The sequence below is a fragment of the Leuresthes tenuis genome, unplaced genomic scaffold (assembly GCF_036924035.1).
Source record: "Leuresthes tenuis unplaced genomic scaffold, fLeuTen1.0.hap1 SCAF_19, whole genome shotgun sequence".
Lineage (NCBI taxonomy): Eukaryota > Metazoa > Chordata > Actinopteri > Atheriniformes > Atherinopsidae > Leuresthes > Leuresthes tenuis.
The window spans coordinates 5,444,341-5,465,662 of NW_027325373.1; the positions used below are offsets into that span (position 1 = coordinate 5,444,341).

Here is a 21,322-nt window from a genome sequence, read left to right on the forward strand (position 1 = left end):
GAGGTGGCTGGGTTCACTCTCAGTACTGTGCTTCTTTCTTCATTAAGTAAAAGTGGCTTGTGTTGAATACTGAGACATCTGTGTGGGAGGACGGCTACAAGCTGATGGCAGTCCCATCGGTATCTCGTCTCTCAGATGCTGGGCTGCAGCGTGCGCCTCAGAGTGTTATATGTGTTGGATGGCACAGAGGTTACGGTTAGGCAGATGCTGAACTTAGTTTTGGTCTAATTCTTCAGAGACAGTATTATATAAGGGAGGTCTAGAGACCCATGAAGAGATGCAAGAGGAGAAGCTTCTCTACAGATTATATGGCGGAGGAGTCTGAGTAGGTTCTCCGTTGTACAGCAGGATATACAGTCCAGGAAGTATGTCCAAATTTCAAGGTTTTATGTATGAGGACATGACCTTAAAAGTAATCTGATTCATACAGGCTCTTAAAATCAGACAGACCCCAGATGATCAACAACACATGACATGTTACAATATCTCATATCTCAAGTCATTTAATAAGTCTGTAATAAGCTAAAATGCTAAGGAAGGGTAAAAAGACTTAAGCACATCCCATGATTCAGTAGCTTGGAGAACCACCTTTAGCGTTAATGACATGATAATGATGGAATCGGTTTCTCGCGTCATCGTATATTTGACAGATGGCCTCACATTTGACTCTGGAATTCTTTGGTACAGACTCAATGACTGCAGGTCCTGTGGCTGCAAAACAAGCCAGGATCATCAGCCCTCCACCACTGTGCTTCACAGTTGATATGAGGTGTTTGGTTTTCAACAAACATCCTGCTGTGAATGATCTTTCTAACTCTCAGAATAATGGACTCCAGATTGACTGAAAACAGCCTTATAACCCTTCCCAGATTGATGGGCAGCAACAATATCTTTTCTGAGAGCGTTGCTGATGTCTTTCCTCCTTGACGTTGTGTTAACACACACCTGAATGCTCCAGACCAGAAGCTGACAAAACTTCTTGCTTTTATAACAATAGTCATTCTTGTAGATGTTTAATTGATCAAGTACATTCCAATAGTTTGGCTGCTATTTTTCCAATATATTTACACTCTTAATTCTTATGAAAACAGTAAGGATCTGTCATAATAATAACATGCTGTAATGTGTTATGTGCTGTTTATCTGAGGTTACATTTACCTAGTTTTCAGCCCTGGTAAGGATCGTATTTCTTTTTATTCTGTCATGTTCTTATACATAGCACTTGACTGTGTACAGTAGGGCCTGTGATGGAATAGATCAAAGGAGAAAGGAAACAGGGTCATTGTATTTCGTGTGAATGTGTTTGTGTCTTTGAAACGAGAAAGAAGAAGAAAACAGATTTATGTCAAGCCAAAGATGCAACACAATTACACCATCTTTCATGCTTTCTTTGTCTCTTGAGTTTTGGTGGATATTATCTAACTACTGAAATGCATTTAAGCGTGCATGTGTATGTGTATACTTTTGCATCTCTGAGAGTCATAAAGCATCAATGGGACAGAAAGTGAGAGTCGAGGACCTCCAGACTTGTGAATTAGATAAAATTTTTTTGTCTAATGACAAGTAAATGACAGCGACAGGCCAGAGGGTGTCCAGCATGCTTGCACGCAATCATAGTCTGTGCTCCTGGGCCACGAAGACAGAGAGCCACATCAGCGAGGAGGAGAAAGGGAGAATGACTAACTGCATCAGGGTTAGAAAGCGTATGCTACAGAAGGCTCGATGGCCTTACTGATTCTGTGAAAATATTATCATATATTCTTCAAAAGTACACAAAGCAGTTTTTGTTACTTGAAGTGACATCAAGTGTGTGATGTGAAAATATACAGAGAGAAGACTGATGACAAGGAGTAAACGTCTCTGCATCTATTTTCACAAGGCTGAGCTTGAAAAATGTGGAATACATCATTTTTGGGTAATGCTTTTTTATGTCAAATGGAGGAAAGGCAATACAGTTGCTTTGGAAAAAGAGCAAAAGCAGGATTAAAACAGAGCTTTTTCACGCTGTAAAAGATGGTTTCCAAGCTGCCATATCTGGTAGCTCCAACACAGCACAACACAAGGTGGGAAACTCATCGTTTGAAAATAATTAAAAAAGAGAAATGATCAAGAATTATTTCAGAAAATGGCAAATGTAAAGTGGAGGTGCATAAGGATGATTAACACAAAGCTAAATTAAAACAGAATGATGAATAGCATTTACTGGGACACAAAAGTTCAGTCACGGTGTTTTATTCAGGCAGTTTGAGGATGTTGCAGTTTCATGTCATCAAAGTGCAACAAACTATTTTCGAATACTGAATTTAAAGGTGTAAAGAAATACAATTCAATGTAACACGTGTATGACCAAAAAACACCAAAAAAAGGGGGCCAAGAAGTTCAGCAGGCCACAGTTGAACCTTGATCTGATCGCATAAAAACTGTGAACACAATGCACTTGGTTACTTTCTGGGACACATTGCTAATTCCATCCTCTGGCGTCACAACCAGAAAAAGTTGCTGAGAAGTGATGCAACGTCCTGTTTGGCACCATTTCACATTTTCAAAGTTCACTTTTCACTTGTTTCAAATAAAATAACGTTGCAGATGTCATGCCCAGAACTCGACTTCAAACTCCTCTCGCCTCAGCTTTTAGTTACCTTCTGCGGTCGGTAACAAAAATGGTCAGAGGAGAGTTTCCTCATTTACAAGCTGTTGACTTTTCTTGGCAAAAGAGTGACGCAAAGAGCTTGTGACAGTGCTTGCTTCCGAATGGAAATCTATGTGTGCCTTTCGCAAAGGAAGAAGTCCCCTGGCAACAGTGCACGATCCACCCCATTTCATGCTTTGTCAACTCCAGGATGGAGTCATTCCAGACGGAGAAGACTTAGAGTTAAACGAGGTGAAAACTTGACATCTTAAGGCCGGAGGGAGGAAGTATGGACCAGCTTTGGCATATTAACCTGCGAGACCTCAATTAGATAGAGAAACAGATACGGTCTAAAAAGAAACCGAAGTGTGCTACACTGATTTCACCGGAACCGCTATGCCACACATTTACAGCAAGCTTTTCCAGGTGAGCTCAAAATGACAGTTTCAGGCACCAATCCACCATGCCTGACATGAGCATTTCTGACATAATATTGTAAATATGGAAATCCTCCAACTACCAGAGTGACTTCTACTTAACCTTTAAAATGATACGCACTAAAGCAAATCTCTCCCATACTTCCAGAATCCAGTCAGTGTGCTGGATGCAGAGCAGCCGCACAGGGCCCATCATCTACGGAGGTTTTCGATAAAACATACGGCAAATTGGAAGTATCATTCTACATTAAAACGTAGAACTTGATCATACAATTATAAGGAAATGAGCCACCTGTGTCACCTGTATGAGATGCTGGGGACATATGCACTGACTCACAGATATCATACCAGCTCATCTGAACCACACTAACTCAGCAACAGAAAAACAACAACAACTAGTAGGCTGATGATGATGTAGAAGATGTTGGCTCACCGGGATAATCCGTATAGTAGTAACAGAGGGTTATCTGTGAACCGGATCCTGCAGAGGCACATGCATTGATCCTCAGCTCTACACGAGTGCCACTGCATAAAATCAGCCTACCAACTGCCCACTGACCGCAGGTTTAAACATCCACAGAGATTTATTTTCCTCATTGGCTCTGCACAAAAAAAATCCACAATAAAATAAAACGTCGGTGAACCTATTCTCCGCATGGCCTGGTGACCCAGTCCTCTAACATCTGATCAGGTAGCATGACGTCCACTGTTAAACCCCAAATCCATTTTTATAGACTTCAGTTTCTTGCAGTTGATGCATTCTGTCTTCATGCCACGGAACTTAATGATCCAATTTCAATACATTTCTATTGTTTTGATGTAAAATTGCTGTCGTACCCTTCCACACATGCTTTATTTCTCCGTACTCAATATTTGTGAGGACAATAAATGCTGTTCTATTTCTTGCATGCTGCTTTTTTATGACACCACATGCCCTATCATAGCACTATTTCCCACCTCGGGGGAAAGGGATGCTTTTACATCCATAAAACATGACTATTATTACTGTGTTAAGGTTATCATTGTCCCCACCCTCACCCCTGCAGTTCAGTCATGCACCCATCATAAATCACTCATGCATCAATATTTCAGGCTAATTAATAAGTCTTGGAGAGCAGAGTTATTGCTAGTGTGACCTATGTTCTAAGTGTGTCCACGTGTATTAAGTGCAGGGCCTGTTGATGAATCAATTATGCTTCTGTCCACCGGTGAAACAAAATGCTCCTCGTAAAAGGTCAAGAGCAGCCCCACTGCAAAACAGCATGATTAATTTAACAGGACCCTGCCCTCTGCACCTATAGGTTACACCGAGAGCGCTGTGTCACGACACCGCGGACCGTTTTAAAGAAACAAATGAACTCAACGTGCTGGCTCAGTGAACCTGCTGCCATGGTTACAGAGGTTAACCTCAATCAGGAGAGAGGTTGCTAAAACTATAGGATAAAACATAGCAAGCATCATAGCCTCACATGCTCACTTCACGTGCTCATACACGTTTTGTGGCTGCAGGACTCAATGACACTTGTTGCCGTGGATACAAGCACTCTTTGCACCCAGTGGACTTTTTCCTTCTTTTACATTCCCACGCAGACCACCTGCTTACAATTTCTGGTGCTGTTGATAGTTACGTGAAAAAGACGTTTAGACTTTTTGTTTTCAATGTTTTAGGCATGACTGGTATCATCGTTTTTGGGGGGTTTTTTGTTGTGCAATTGACAGTTATTGGGTGTTTTGGGGCTTTTTTACGGCTGAGGGTCGTTCACATGTCACTATAAACTCTAACAAAACTCAACTCCATAAGTAGCCAGCTTACGGGGCTTCTTTAAGTAGCGACCCAGCCGTCTCTGAATATCAAAGTGACCACAAAGTCACACAAGACTATGAAAAGATAGCAAAGTATTTTCAGGGCTCATCCTTGGGGATAAGGTGAGGAATTTGGTCATCTGGAAGAGTATTGGACTGAAGCTGCTATCTCTCCGTTTTGAAAGGAGCCAGTTGAGGTGGCTTGGGCATATAATCAGGATGCCTTCCAGTGGAGCTGTTTCTGACATGTCGCAGACCCTGGACTCGCTGCAGAGATCAGATCTCTTAGCTGGCTTGGGAATACCTCAGTGTCCCTCCAAAGGAGTTGGAGGAGACGGAGTGTCTAGGGATCTCTCCTCAAACTGTTCAAATTCACTAACTTCCACACGTAGAGGGAGGGGGGATGCATTCAAATAAACATAAAAAAAGCCTGGAGCCAAACCTCAAATACAAAAAGGCAAAATAGGAAAAAAGGACAATAATTATCTAAATAAAGTTCCTCAGGAGGTGCAGCTGCAGTCATCTCGAAGAAGAGCATAGCTGACCAAAGATGAACAAATATTTCACAGAAACCAGAGGCCATTTGCTGAAAGAATTCAACAAGCAAAACCTAAAGGCATCTTGGTTGTTTAAAGCGTTGACATTCTGTTGTGCAAACTAAAGCGGTTCTGCTCAGCGCTGACTGTGTCAGAGTCGTTTGAAACCATAAAAGATGGAAACTAATCTGGGTTAATATACTGATATATCATACATCTTTTTAACATTGCGCCTGCTGGAAATCAGGTTATCTTTTACTTGAGCATCTTGTGTGTGTGAGATCACATTTGACTGAGTAGCATAATATACCAGAGCCCAAAATAATGTTTTCTTTTCATCCAGTATACTATTATCGTATAGGCCCACGTTCAAAGCTTGTAGGGTCGAATATTTGGGCTGTAATCCAGAATTAGCCAGCTTGGCAGCAACTGTAGCCCACAGCTTCTGCTAAAGAAGACGATCATGTGTTCAGATGACATATATCTATATATATAAATATCTATGACTTGTATGCTGTTCTTTCTATTTCACGCTCTTCTCCTTCCTATCGGTCCGTGATGAACGGCATCCATTTCAGAGCGGTTAACTAATTATTCTCCATTAATCTGAGTCAAGCAGCTGCTGTCACCACCGTCGCCACCCTGAGAGATCTTTGACTCCTTCACACACAGTCACCAAAGCAGGCAGAAAGCCTCAAAGGCAGCCTGAGAGGAGAGAGCCAGGCCAAAGTCCTGAGCAGTGTCGTTGTCACCATGGCAACAGGCAGAGTGACAGAGGCCTTATGTAATTAAACAATTAGCAGATATTGGGAGGAGAGGCAATCGCAGTTCAAGATGTGGTATACACTGTACATACAGAGAAACTCCAGATGATCTCTTCATTTATCGCAGATCGCGTGCGTGATCTTTTGTGTCAAATCCCACAAAAGACCAGATAAAACATTTAAGAAAAACTGCAAACACAAATATTCCACTTCTCATCAATGCGGTGGAACCTCGTCTCATGTAAAATGCACCCAACTGTGTCTGTTTGCAGAAAGAAAATAACGTTTCTAAATGTGAAATGACAGCGTTCAGATCTTATTAATAGCTTCAGCATCTCATGGCTGGAGAAAACCCTGAAGAAAATGAAAATCCTCTTAGCAGTTGTGTAAATGAGGTTTCTGGGCCCAAACTCGGATCATTTAAGTCAACTTTGGTAAGCTGTTTGATATCAGGGTTTATATGTACTTGTTTATGATCAGAATCCTGTTAAGAAGAGACTAGAGTTGCATATGGTGAAAATTAGGGGAAGTCTCCAGAGAAATGAAGCAATGCCCCCTTGGTGATAAAAACCAGCCTGCGTGGGTGTTTTTGGTAGAATGCACACTTACTCTGCCAACTCCTCCAGGCTCCGGTACACATCATCCTCATTCAGAGCGGTGTCCTCAGATGGAAAAGGCCTGGTACACACACAGAAACACACAGTTAGAGGGTTACAAAACACTTCATCACTGCAGAGAAAACACTGTCCCAGGTAGAAAAATAGCCGGTCAGAAACTTCACATTGTATCTGTCAGCTTGTCACTTTTCGCTCCATCACTACAGCTGCAAAATAGCAGGGTGTATTCAACAGAGAGACCCATCATCAGTCACAAACAACACTGTCAAAACACATCAAAACACAGCAAGTGACATAAAAAGGAGCCATTTTCCCCCACAACCAACTTTGCAGGAATTCAGGAAAGCAAACATTTTCTCAGATGAATGGGAAGGTGTCGTACAAATCCACTTTCAAGGATCCTCCGGGACAAAGTAAAGTCACGAAAAATAAACGAAGGAAAAAACGTGATTGCAGGGTTTACAGCTGGAATTCTTCTGCAGCAGAGTGACCTCCACTGCTTGCATGAAGCGAGAGGGATGAGCGCAAGACCATCTGAAAACAGCAAAAGCATAAATAAGAGTTTTATGTCAGCTCGTTGAACAGCAATCGATTTCTCGTTCCTCCCCCTCACCGCGGCAACAAACGACGACTCCCGGGGAGTAGCAGAGCAGAGAAAAATGGAAGATTAATCAATTAGCTCATTAAATAGAGGGGAATCATCTCTAATCTATTCAAAGATATCAAATGTCTGAAAGCATTATTCAGAAGTGCAGGATTAGTTTTCAAATGGCCAGCAGTGTTAATGATACTTTTTTTTTTCTTTGCAAACCCCCAAGAGATGGTGATTGCTACAAATTAAAGCCTATTAGCTTAATGCCATGTAGCATTAGAAACAGCTATCAAATTCTGCGAGGTCACAGCTAACGAGGAAGTTAGAAGAAGCAACCCAGACGTGTAAAAAACAGTTTTTCCGTTTAGTGGACGTTCCGCTTCCATTCACCTTTTAATGAGTGCTTTTGACGACGGGTCAACTTTAAGGATCCTAAAAATATAACGGTTAGTTATAGTTTTGGACTTGAATAAGTAATCAGTTACAAAGTCTTTGTCTATAACATTTCACAGTCAAAACTGCTGTTTTGGTCCTCAATGGCTGAATTATTAACTGTAATCGCTAAGTTATGGTTACTCGTTTAGAAGAATATTCTGGAAACCCAAGAGTGTGTGAGAAAAGTAGCATCCCCAACCCGTTGGTAGAAGTAGTAATTCTATGAAATACTATTGAATATAATATGTTTCAATATGCATCATGCCATATGCACATGACACTGATAAACCATCGTCCACTGAAAGGAAAGCATGTTCAGAATGAAAGAAAACAAAGGGGAGACAGAAACGAAACAAAACCTTGTTCGAAGTCTGTTAAACAGAAAGGTCACCATTGTAGTCCAACTAATCACATTGTAAGAGTGCTCACTATGTCTGGAATGCGTAATAACCCAATAAATTCAACCGACGAGACGACTCATGGTGTGAGATGAAGCACAGCGTATCCAAAAGTTCAAGTTGTCACAAAATCTTAAGTTTCCAGGATTTCAGCTGATACATGTAGGTCCTGTCTCTACAGCAAAGTCAATTCATTATAACAGGAAGTTAAATCTTCAGTGCAAAAGACAAAAAAAGGATCCCTTCACTAACAGATAAAAGATGATTACCTCATTTACCTCATTATTAAACTGGGCTCCAGACTGCAACTTCATTTTCTAACTAAGTGCACAAGTGTGATTTGGTTGTGCATATTGTCTTTTCTTTTATCGTTAGTATATAATAACTGAAACAGCAGGATGGAAGGAGGCGAAGGTGCTTAAAAAATATACTGAATATACCGCAGAATATACTGAACCGAGAACACAACTCAAAACATCTTACTGAGGGAAAAAATGACCCACTTCATGGATCGTGGCTGCAAGTTGTTCGCTTTTTTTCCACCATAACTGCGTTACAGATAACTGTTTCGCAATTATTGTCAATTCACAGTTTTTCATTTGAACTAAAAGGACAGTTTTTCACCAACAGAAATGCAGATCGATTAAAGTGGTGCTCCGACATTTTGTCTTTGGATTTCAGTCAGGAGCAGCAAAAAGTTAGCCTGGTGGCCCTGTATTTGAATCGATGTATAATTCAGTTTATTTCTCCCATGTAAATTAGGTGTTGAATTTAGGCTTCTCTGGAAGTTCTGTGCCAGGATTTTGGAATTCTGAAAGCTTAACTACTACAGCATCATTAACAGCAGAATTGAGTCAATACTGTTTGCAGGTTGCCTTGTATTTTTTGCATTCTGGGTCTACATTGTCACCTTGTGTATTCAGTAACTGATGCTTTCATTGACGATTATGTGCACAGCGTTGCTATATGGAAAAAAAATAAGAAATGTAATAAAGCAGGAAAACAAGGATAGAAACATGAACATCTGTATCTTTCATGTAGCTGCCTCAGTGGGGAAGTTAGCGGGGAGTCGACGGGGACAGTTTAGTGTCACAGACAAGACCTTCAAAGCTCTCAAGGCTCTGAAAGCCTTTACTGTGTTTGATCTTAGCTACTTCCCCGCGGTCTGCAACCTCTTAAAGAGGCAACTGAAGTGGCCCGTAAAAGGGAAAAGGCCAATTGCTGCAGCTTACTGTAAAACTATGGTGAAAGCATAAAAACAGTGCGCGTGTGTGTGTTTGTGAGTGGTATCAATCAACCGCTGCATAATTAAAGCAGCGGTCACACTGAAAGAGTGTGTCTGTCTTCAAGTTAATGAATGGTCAGCTAAATAGTCAAAGGTCAGCTCACACACACACAGAAACACACACACCAAAGCGCTGAATCCTGTTGTCTCCACATGCTTCTCTCATACATTCACTCTGCTGCACTTTCTCTTGTGTAACAGCTGCAACTTCATTAAAACTTTTATTTCGAAAAGCTAATTACGAGTCGTACTTTCACAAAATCTGCCTCATCTGACTTCTGTTAACTTCTCCCTCACACGCAGAAGGGGCCTCCTCCAGAGCGTAGTAACACACCCACATTTGATGGCCCCCTCCAATGAAGTGTGCATTATATTTTAAGTTATTAATGGAGTCCCACAGGGCAAAATCTAATTACAAAGTAGTTTGTGGAGCAATGCGCACATATCTATCATCTCGGTGTTATTTTGTGGAGCCAAACAGCATCCAGAGCGGCAGTTTTCATTTTCCTGAAATGATGCTACGAGGGGTAATTGAACTACGTTCATAATTTCATCAGCACACCTCTGATGAGCCGTCTCTTGGCATTTAATCTCTGCTCTATGGTTGTTCCCTCATGCATGATTGAATCTGTATCGTGTATAACAGGGAGGATATTGGGCTACAAAGTGATTAGTTTTCTATTTGGAGAATTTGTGTTGCTTTACAACACTTGTGAATTCCCCAATATTGATGTTATCGACATTACCCCCTGATTTAATTTACTTTTATTGGTTGTCAGAATATTTGACTGGAAATTATTCTTGTACAGTAAATAAAGAGAATTTAGGCTTTCTTGACCAGTTCAAAATTCCACTTTCTTAAAAAGACACGCACAACGAGAGACTATCACAGTTAAAATTTGATCGGGCAATTTACTTGGACCTCCAAAGTATGCCAGACTGCAACACCGTGGGCTGTGTAAGAAAACATTCAAGACTTCCTGCTGCTTTGTTCATTCCATATGTAAATAAAGTTATGTTTGCTGCAGTTACTTAAATGGTGATTTCAAAAGATAATGCTGCGGTTATAAAATCAGGATTTTATCAGATGCTTTAGGCGACAGTGAGTTGGCACATAGTCTTAACAGGCTGACTTTCAGTCACAATTTGTTGTAAATTCCTGGAACTTGGGAGCGTGTGCAGAGCACCTAAGCCCATTTGGTTTAGTGTAAACTTTATCAATAATTAAACTTTGAAATGCCTTATCTGAGCGTGTTGGTTCAGCTTTGAGAAGCTCAAACACAATCAGGTAGTTCAGTCTATGTTGCTGGATTAATGTGTTTATTTACTTGTTCAAATAAAATTCCAACATATTCCACCAACATGAGCTACCATGCTAACATGAGAGATGGCTAAGGCTACTCCTCTTCTCTGTTACAGCTTCACAGTGGGTTGCACACTGAAACCAGTGCTGGTTGTTCATATCTGAGAACAGCTTACTGCCCTGAAAAAATCTTGCAGCTCATAAGGCAAAAGCCTTATCATAATTACTACTGTTGTAAATTAGAATGTATGTAAGTCCTTAAGTAGGGGGAGTGCACCTCATGAAGTGACAAGATTGCTTGGTTGTGTTGGCTCTGGGTATGTACACTTATGAGTATGAATGTCACAACAACCTGCAACCTTTGGCCAATTGGCAATACGTGTTTCATTTTCAGCCATCAGGTGCCTTTTGTCTTTTCAGGATCAAGGAGCAGTGATCGTCTAAACCTTGATTTTCGTATGCCCTAGTTTTTCGTCAAAGTTTTCGTACATTCGGTCGGTTTTCGTACAGTTGAAAATGGTCCGTATCAAACTCATCCGGCTGCCCAGGTGACTCGGCCACTTACTTCCCGGAATCGAGCGCCAACACAAAGCATTCCATGCGTTCGTGACTCAGTCTGCCTTTGTTTCTCGCTGAGTGAGCATCACCCCACACGTTCCTCACTAAGAAGGGAAGAAACCCCAGATAGGGCCTTGATACCCTTTAGTCTTTCATTTATCCATTTCATTAGTCATTTGTATTTATTTATCATTGATTTCTGTATGTAAAACTATAGTTATTCTCTATAAAATGTATTTTTTGTTCATATTTTTGGGTGTCTGGAACATATTAATTTGTATTTACATTTTTTTATGGGGAATATTTCTTCAGTTTTCGTACATTTGGTTTTCGTCAGACTTTTTTAAATTTAATTAATCATGAAAATCGAGGTTCCACTGTATCCCCTGAAGCCCCAGTTAAAGGGTTAGATGACCACAAGAACAAAAAACAAAAAAAAACAAGAGACAACCTATTCCTGATAATTAAGATTGGGCCTTTATGTCCTCTAAACCCACAGTAATGTGTCAGTAACTGTGATATTAGCATTATGGTGCTGTGGGAGGACAATGAACCATCCTGACATTCATTTACATTTAATTGGCAGAGACTCAGATGGATCTGAGCGTGATCGGCTGGTAAAGATGAAATCCGGCCAATTGATGAGTGCCTCTCTCTTACTTTCTATTTTTACTTAGAAAAGGTTCAGAGAGAATCGATTGGTTTGGTGTCTTTTTAAAGCCCTCTTCTTCTGGATATGTTATCCATCTTTCTTCCTCTTACTTAACTCTTACTTTAAGGCGAATACTCTCCCATCGATTCCCAATTGAATTTTTTCTTATCCAAATAGAAAGCAAGCCTAACATGGACATCAGTGTACATCTCTACAAGTGAAACCTTACTACACAAAACTCAAAGGGTTTTTCTCTCAATTTTTCATCGCAGCTCTTCACAGTAGCATTTAATCGATCTTCACTGAGAATAACTGCCTAATTGTAAAGCCCCCCGATCTGTCTGTGATCACGTCTGCACACCGTCCTGTGTGGGGAGAATTGTTGGCATATGTGTGCTGTACAAAGCCGCAGTGAGCTCGTCCCATTGATCAACTATTGTCGAACAGCAGAACAACACTGTAGCTGTTATGTGTGAAGGCGGCTCAAATAGTCAGCAGCGGAAGGAGTTTCATGTCCCAGGACACGACTTCGTTGCTGCAGGGGTCGATAAATTGCTGGAGCTCGAGAAAGAGAGTGCACTTTGCTACTTATTGTGCCATTCCTGTCTATGAAGCTGCTCTGCCGGGGGAGGGTGAGTGCAGGCCACATAATATATGAATGCTGCACTTTCCTTTTGTTGCAGGTTTGAGTCATATTAGCAATTTTATGTGTGAAATGATCACACAGCATGCTTTCATATGGCCCAAGTGAAAAGTAAAGACTACATGTGCCATGTGATAGCTGCATACTAATGTGTGTAACGTGGAATGGAACAGGACGGCAGGGCTGTAACTAAATTAAGGCACATATCTATCTATCTATCTATCTATACATATCAAATTAATATTTTTTAATTATATTCATCACAAGAAGGAGAAGACGTCTGTCATTAATCAATGTGTAGATCAACAGTTAGCCAGCGACATTTGATTAGCACCCTAATATTTCTTTAATGTGCCAATTCTAGCTATTAAAGCTGTTTTTTTTCTCACCATTCTGTGTATTTCTAACTCTAATTAATCTAATTTATTGTTTGCGTTTTCATCATCAAGAGTGATCCAGAAAATTGAAGTGTGCCATTTATGGTGTTTGTAAGACCAGTTGGGTGGTACCATCTAACGGTATAAAAACAACTGAAAGCCCAGATTAGACGGTGTATCCAGTTATTTATTTATCATTCATTATTTATGCTCATGTGTATAAATAAGGGAAATATGTGCATCATTTCAAGCACTCCTTTGTTGTATTTCAATGTGCATTGTGCCAAATATGGGCGTCTACAGGGACTGCAGGCTGGCCCATTTAGAGCCTGGACTCCTTTACCACGGGCCGATGCCGCTGTACATACAGAGTGTGATTTGGAAATGTCTTGTTTAAATAAGCAAAGGTTTCCCTGAAAAAGATGACATTTTGATCGCAACATATGTTGCACCAAAACCTCTGTAGTTCAGCAGTTCGCCTCTTCAGATATGCCTCACAAATGTTGGACTGTTCTCCGATGACGCCATGCACAGTATGACAACACAAAACAGATGGAGCTGCTGTAAACTCCCTTTTCATACGCCTCATATCTCGATGCTAAGCTTAAGTCAACGAAACAGCAGGGACATCACAGAAGGGTTGAGGGTTAAAGTGGGGTCTGCTGAGGAAAGCAAAGATAAGCAGCAGGAAAAGAGGTCGGTCGGAATAACACGACAAAGGATGACACACTGATACTGAGGAGGAGCAGAGAGAAACACAAGGTCAACTCATCAGAGACGCAGGGAGATGGGAACATATGGACTCAAGTCCTGTTTCTGATAGATAGTTGATGCTTTGGTAATAAAATGGAAGCATCAATCATTTAAACTTTTTTGTAATACCCCCCCTTGCTATGTCCAATATGAATCCATACATAAATGTACAGATCACCCGACCTCATATAATTCAGAGTGAGGTTTTCTCAGTGGTGCAAAGCTTTCTGTCTGTTGCCTAAGAGGAGAAAAATAAACCTAAAGAAAACCCCACTAAAGAATTTTAGAGTGACTTTTTGCCATTTCAGACTGTTTAACATTAGTCGGAAAGTTTGAGGGCATCGCATAACAAGATTCAGCAAGAATTATACATATGAAGCAGGTAAAAATGATGTCGTAATGTAAAAGAAAAAATTAGGAGGAGTGCACACTATGCAGTAAACATTTATGTTCATGCTAACATACTGCCTATATATCCACGAAGGGCCGAACTGTGAGAACTACTTAGGTCTGATTAGAGTGAACAGACAAGATCAATGATAAATCCTGAGGCAGTGAATACACGGAGGAATTTTCTGGTTACTTTAAAACTCAGTCTGACCCGGTGTGTGTTTACAGCATCATGATCCTGGGGTCATGGTCTGAAGCTCCACTCTGAGGAGCAGGGAAAGTTTCTTTAAATCGCTTTCTCGAAAGAAAAAAGAAGAAATCTATCATCCGATATGGTCTTCTCATTCAGGCTCTTGAAGAATGTCTTAACATGTTGAAAGACTAGCAGAGTCGAATTGTCACTTTAAAATGACCAAAAAAGGTTGAAGATGAGCATTTAATAATCTTCTGATCACACAGTTTTGAAGCACCAGAGGGCAATTCAGTGATGGAGAGATGCACCTGCTTCTTCTGACTTATGAATCATGTCTTTCAGTATTGCCTCAGAGGAGGCAGATGATTTCAGAAAAGACCTTGACGACCCCCTCCTTAATAATTCACTGCACAGCCCACCTGACCACAGTCAACATCTGTAACACTGACTGCATGGCTAGAAATATGAAATTAAATGTCAAGATACTCTTTATTTGAACAGCATTTCAATGAGTCTGTGGGGCACTGCACCACAGTATTGTTGTCCATGTTCTGGCTTTCCTTTGTGTTCATTTTAGAGCTGATGATACTTTGCTCTGAGTAATGAAACATGAACAGATGTGCACAGATCTGTTGAGATTGAATGAATTTGGCTTTTAATCCTCAGCTCTGATGCTGAAGAAACTACATATTAAACTCGGTTTAATTACAGAAAAAATGTACTTGTGTTACTTCTGTTTTGCAAAGCCTTTACTGGGAATGGTAAGAGGCAAGAAATAACTTAGGGCTATATTAGGTATTAAAATGAGGTGCATATCATTCTAAGACAGAGGACCCAGCTGTGCTGTGGGCACACTGTAGTTTCAGCTCATATTTTTTAGGTTTAAATCAAGCTAAACATGTTTCACTTTTCACTTCTGTTAATATCTCTGAGAACTAATTTGTATTTATGAGCTCATTGTTTTATATGCTTGTTTCTTCACAGAAACCCTTTACAAAAACCCTTATAAACACATGTATATATGTATAAGCTTCTTTCAGCACACCAGCTCTAACTCAGCCAGAGTTTGTTTTTTTCTAACCTCATCAGCAAGAAGAAGAAAACAGAAAAGGAGCAGTTGAGAAAGTAGTTTAACTTGTGTTTTGTTTTCCTTAAAAGGTTTTCCACATGCATCGTTCTCAATAATTATGGCTGATCATTGCAAACAGAATACACACGATTGTGTGTATTACCCTTAATGACATGTTCCCTTAGGATTTAGTCCAGTGTAGCATTTAATAAGCTACAGAAATTCAATGTTTTCTTTTTCAGGCCCAGAATCGAATGTGGCCTTAGTTCATAGTCATCTCTGATTGAAAATTTGTTCTCTTGGTGTACTGTGACCAGCGCTCCGCCTCAAGGCATATTCCTTTTTTCTTCTCTTGGAGTGGGGTTGTGTGAGGTCATTCACAGACGAGCTAAGTTAAAAGCTACTCAGAGGGGTAGCAGAAGATCTTTTCTTCCATCTAAAGCAACTCATTTGTGTGAATGCTGTATTGGGGATTTTTACACCGTCTCACGTGTACAGGAGAAAGATGTTTACTCTGTTAGTACATTTTGTCATCCACAAACATGTAACGCCTGGTAAAAATCCACAATACAGCTTTAGCTTGAACTACAATGTCATTTTTTAGCTTTTTAGATGGAAATATGCAAATACGTTCTTCTCAAAGTCACTGTCTGAGTCATTTTTAACCTTAATTCGTCAACTACAAACCTGTTGAGTCACCAAACTGAGAGCACTCTGACTGCTGTTTATTGCAGGTAAGACACTGACGACTCAAATGTACTTCACACAACCTCCCATACCAACAAAAAAAAGGCATATTGGTGTATCCCTTTGAGCGTGAAAGGAATTTAGTCAAATATATGTATATGTATTTCATACAAATGTATTCTTCGTTGTCTAACTTCCCCTTTTTTCTCACACAATGTTAATTATTGAGCAGGCGGGCATTCCCTACATGTACACACACCTGGAATTGATAAATGATCACTTGTTGTCCAAACAAAGTGTTCTTGTTGCACCTTTTCTGACAAGTCGTGAGTTTTTCTTTTGTTCGGATGAATTTGAAATAAACGGGGAACCAAATGTATTTGAATGTTGACGCTGACACACTTCCAAACACTGCCTCCTAAATAATTTGGTTCGGCTATTTTCATCTTAGGATGGCTTTGCTCACTGCTTTCCTTCAGTTTTGTGGCGAACTGTCAGCAGGCTGTGTTGTCTTTATTAATCGCAGGGGACCTGCACTCTTCTCATGCTTTTTTTTCTCCTTTCATTTCCTGGCACGGCTCCTAATGGGCAGGCACCATCAATGTATTAAGACAGATAAAATGGCTTTTTATGTGGCGTCTGCGAGACACCACGCTCCAAGCACATTGAGCAGATGAGGACAGATCAGACGCCTATTCCAGCCCCGATAAAGCCGTGTGCAAGATTTCTTCAGCCTCTCCACAATTTGTAAAAAGAGAAATGACCATCCCTGCATACAAAGAGGTAGTCTGACATAATGACGCAGTGCTGCTTGAGTGGCAGATGGAAACGAGGTGTGGATTGTTTTGATAACGTAGGCTAAAAGCTGCAGCTAATTGCTTAAAACGTAAATTTGCTTTTAAATGAGTTAATAGCGTCACCCATTTTAATACGGGCCTACAAAGTGTCTGTATTCAGCTGCACTGATGAATGGGTGAGTTGCACATTAGACACATACCTGATGCCTTTGATTTGTGCAATGCTGTGGTGGGAGATCCTCGACAGAGCAGAGATGACCTGAAATGAAAAATATGAAACAGTCAACTATAGATTTACACATTTCTGAAACATACTTCTGCACTTAATAGGAAGACAGGACTATATTCAGATAGTCACAATGGATTTACACCTCAAATCGATATAAATGGCAACATGAAGATAGAAACTGTGACCAATGTAATGAAATTATAAGTCATAGGCATCAGTCAACTTCAACTGACTGTTGCAAAAGGCAACTTTTAGTTGTGCCACTAAAACAGTTGGAGAACTGTTTGGACGTTTGACAGTTAAAAGCTAAGATCCTCGTTGCAGCTCCACATGTCCTTAAACGGGGGAACATTACTTGTGTGTCTCTTAGCAACCCCTCTCAGGCATATGCAGCTCCACACACATCTGTGCCTGCACATAATGCAGTCCACAATGTTAATGGTGACATTGAAAGACATGATATGGATGGTTGGGTGCCGCTTTAGTTTGGTACCACAGTGTAGATGCATCCTCGTTTGACCTTGTACTGCTTAATTTGTTTGTCTGCCAAGGTGCCGACGTGTTTTCAGCACCATTTGTTTGTCCGTCTTTCGAATTGATTTGCCAAATAAAGAAGGAAAGAAATTCTATGGAGATCTGCATGACTTTCTTTAAATATGCAAAAAATCCGTTGTGCTTGGTCGAAAATGCAAGCTCTGAGTTCCCTTTCAGATTTCTTTATCATTTCTTTACAACCATCCTGTACTCGGTTTTTAGACTCAATACTACTCACGAGATACACACAGAGCGGGTTTATGGTTGAGTAATGCAGATGGCGTGTTTGCAAGCTAATTCAGGAAGACAAGGGAATCACTTACCAAAAAACACACCCACACCCACACACACATCTGACAAAACACAAACCCACTCTCCCACACCTCATTACCCACTCCTGGGTGTGTTTCAGCCTGCGACACCGTGGCAAGGCCAGATGTCTCCTCCACAGGGAGGAGTCAAGTGTTATCTCAACCTCTCTTTCTGGGCAGGTGTGTCATCCACAACCTCCCATCCAACTCCCGCTTCTCTAAGCACACAAGAACGACGGCTCTGAGCCAGTGGTATTTATCCTTCAAACTGAGGCTGCGCTAATGGCTGCCATGAAAAGAACACCAGCACTTTAGGCCCGTAGAGCACTTCTGTTTAAGTGTTCTTGACCAAACTTAAACACAAACAGTTGTTTAACTTGTTTAACACAAACAGTTGGAAAGTGAAGGGGTTACATAGAGTGTGAGAAATCCAATTCCTGGGTCCTTTAATGTGTCCAGTATGTAGTTACTTTACTACCACCATAACTGTGCAGATGGGCAGCTAAAGAGACACAAAGATGGGCAGAAAAGCAGAGAAGAGAGAGGAGATGGCAAACAAAGCTTTGGGTCTTGGTTTAACCAGTGGTCAGTGTGTTTAAGAAATCACTGTGGATCAATCCCATTGTGCTGCTTAGTGGCACTCTGCCCACCTGGCCATGCTGGCGGGGGGGAATCACATATGGCAGACAGCAGTGTCGTCAAATTATTCGAGTCTCATCAGCCTAAATCATCTTTGTGCAAGTGAGACAGTAAAAACAATTCACAGGCATCGTAAGCATAAAATTTCCTCAAAAGCGTGAATTAAAGTGTCGGATGGATGGCAAAATTTGGTATTTAAGAGCAATTAATATTTAATGCCGCCTGGTGTGGGATTTGGATAAACACAGCTGCCCTCAGCTCAGGATAGTCCAGGTTCAAAGGATGGCAGATCAGCTGGCTTCCAGCCAGATGGGTCACAGGGGGAACCAAAGCCTGGCTGGCCTGGAGAGACAAGACACGAGTGTGCCAGCACCGCGAGTGTTAGCGTGACTTTCACACATCGCAGGCTAAGGCCTATTAATATCACCTCTCAAATTTCATCAACATTAGGAGTTTGTTCTCAGTTTTACTTCATGTTAGCTCTTTACGCCATGAAGTGGAGAAAAACCGGCGGTGCGTGTGTGAGGAAGGCTTATTTACAATGAGAAACAAATGAGAAAACATGCTGAGTCATGGTTTCACTGACAGTATCAATAAAAGACTGTATTTGATTTCACCGATTTGATCTGAGTGGGTTGAAAGCTTGAGTAGAAAATATGGGGGTTGCGAGAGATATCGACAGGACAACTTTTAAATAGAGTGTCCTCTTAAGAGGACTGGTCTTCTTATCGGGCTTTTTTCTTTGTAAACAGACTTCTTTTATGTGTTTCTTAATGTCACTCCTCTTACCTTCCAGCCTTTGCTCAAAGGTGGTCTGAGTGTCTGAATGTACTTTCTTCTCTGCCCATGTTTTTAGCTCTCCTTTCTGCCTCCAATCCACCCCCGCCCTCTTTTGATCCTTTGATGCAGTCAGAGCCCTTGGATCCCTACACATTATTAATTTCCCTCTCATCTCGTACTCCCCAGGGAGTCTTAACTCAGGGCTAGCCAGAGAATAAAGCCTCTCTAACTCCATTAGGAATAAGGAAAAGACAAGTCATATGGTGGGGTGATAACTTCCTTTCTATCGCCCTAAACCATTATCTTACCTTAATCCCAACCCCACAGCTTCTGGCGTCCCCGTGTCCACTTCTGATACTTTTTTGTCAGTTCTGCATGACACTGAAATGCAACATTTGCAATCTAGTTACCACTAAATAAGCAGAATCTACGGAAATAAATGCCAACCAAAGCCGCATGTTTGCAAACACACGCCAACCTTACACGCCTTCTAGCTCACCACATGTGGCCCCTGTCCCAGCTGGACGCTAAGTTACACCACATGTGACTGCCCTGCAGCCAATAAAGAGACCTGCAGGCAGGACGTGGTTCCCCCTGGCAACCGTGACTTGATTGAATATGCCCCGTCATAAATTACAGTTCAGATCAAAAACAAACCTGAAGCCATATGCTATTAACAGTCGGAGGACGTGGATGTGATCTGATTAAGATCTGAAAACATAAAGAAGGATGATCCATCACAAAACAAACCGATTCTGTTTAAATCCGATGCAGTCACGACACGACTTTGTCTTGCACTGCAAATCAACGCATTTGTTGGAGGCCCTCCAACGAAGAGGTAAAACTGATGGAAAGTTCGTCCTGTTTGGCCTTAATTTTTTCCTCACTGCCTTCTCCTTGTTCTTTATCCAACAGCTAACTCCCTAATACTGGGATATATTCATGAGGTGTTCACACACTGATAAGGCAGCATTGCTCAGCTTATGCCAGCCTGTGAAAGTGAAAGCCACGAAGCAATGGGGCACTGAGTGGGAGAGCTGACAGCAGATGGCTGAGAGGGAACCCTGCATGTCCATCAATAATAGACAACAATAATAGAGGAACGGCCGAGTCTCTGTGTTTGTGTGTGCGTCCCACTGCCTCCAGGAGGTTTTTTTGCCCACCGTTTCTTTTTATTGTACCGAGTTAACACACAAATAAAACGTCTGGAACACTTTCATTACGCAGCCTGTTTAATATACACTAATTCACTGTATATCATAAATGACAGTGCATATTAAGATCCAGTCTTACGTGTTGCGGGGTGCTCCAAGAGAGCTGTATACCTCTTTTAGTGTTCCACACAGACACGACAATAACAGCAGAATTACTAAACAGAAGCAACAGAAATTAACTTTTTACTTTAAGACAAACAAACGCTATTAGGAGAAATGGAAAAATGGGAGAAAGGAGCATTAGACCAGCTAGAAACAAACCGGAATGCAAAAACGCCATAAATAACTGGAATTAATAGGAAAGCAAAAAGCTAAGTCACACTTAAACACAGAAAAGCAGCTGAATGGTACTTGGTCAAAATGTCAAAATGTGACCATGTCCCAAAGCAAAAGTCACAGCAAACTGTTTTCCTGAAAGATGACACTGAGCCCATTTAAAAAGCCTCTTCAGTGTACATCACAGGTGGAACACTTTTGGGCTTTGGAAGAACAGGGGATTGGTCACGTAAAAAATGTTTCCAATATCTCGTTGAATTTATTGCACACGGAGGACTGAGGCTGTTTGGAGTGTCCCTAATCAAATGTTCATTAAGTGCAAATACAAAAATAAACGCTGAGTCACAGGTGCACTTTCATCCTTCCAGATAAAAGGACAAAGGCACAACCCAAATCTCATAAACTCTGTTTGACTGCACAC

The 21,322-nt window shown here is 41.0% G+C and overlaps 1 protein-coding gene across 1 annotated transcript in view; it reads right to left on the minus strand.

Moving 5' to 3' along the window:
• vav2 (vav 2 guanine nucleotide exchange factor) overlaps positions 1 to 21,322 on the minus strand; it is a 169,629-nt gene that overhangs the window by 34,414 nt on the left and 113,893 nt on the right. The window contains exons 3-4 of the mRNA XM_072371665.1: positions 17,119 to 17,177; positions 6,779 to 6,847 (exon numbers count right to left, since the gene is read on the minus strand). Of these exons, the coding sequence (XP_072227766.1) occupies positions 6,779 to 6,847; positions 17,119 to 17,177 (128 nt within the window). The remainder of the gene's footprint in view (positions 1 to 6,778; positions 6,848 to 17,118; positions 17,178 to 21,322) is intronic.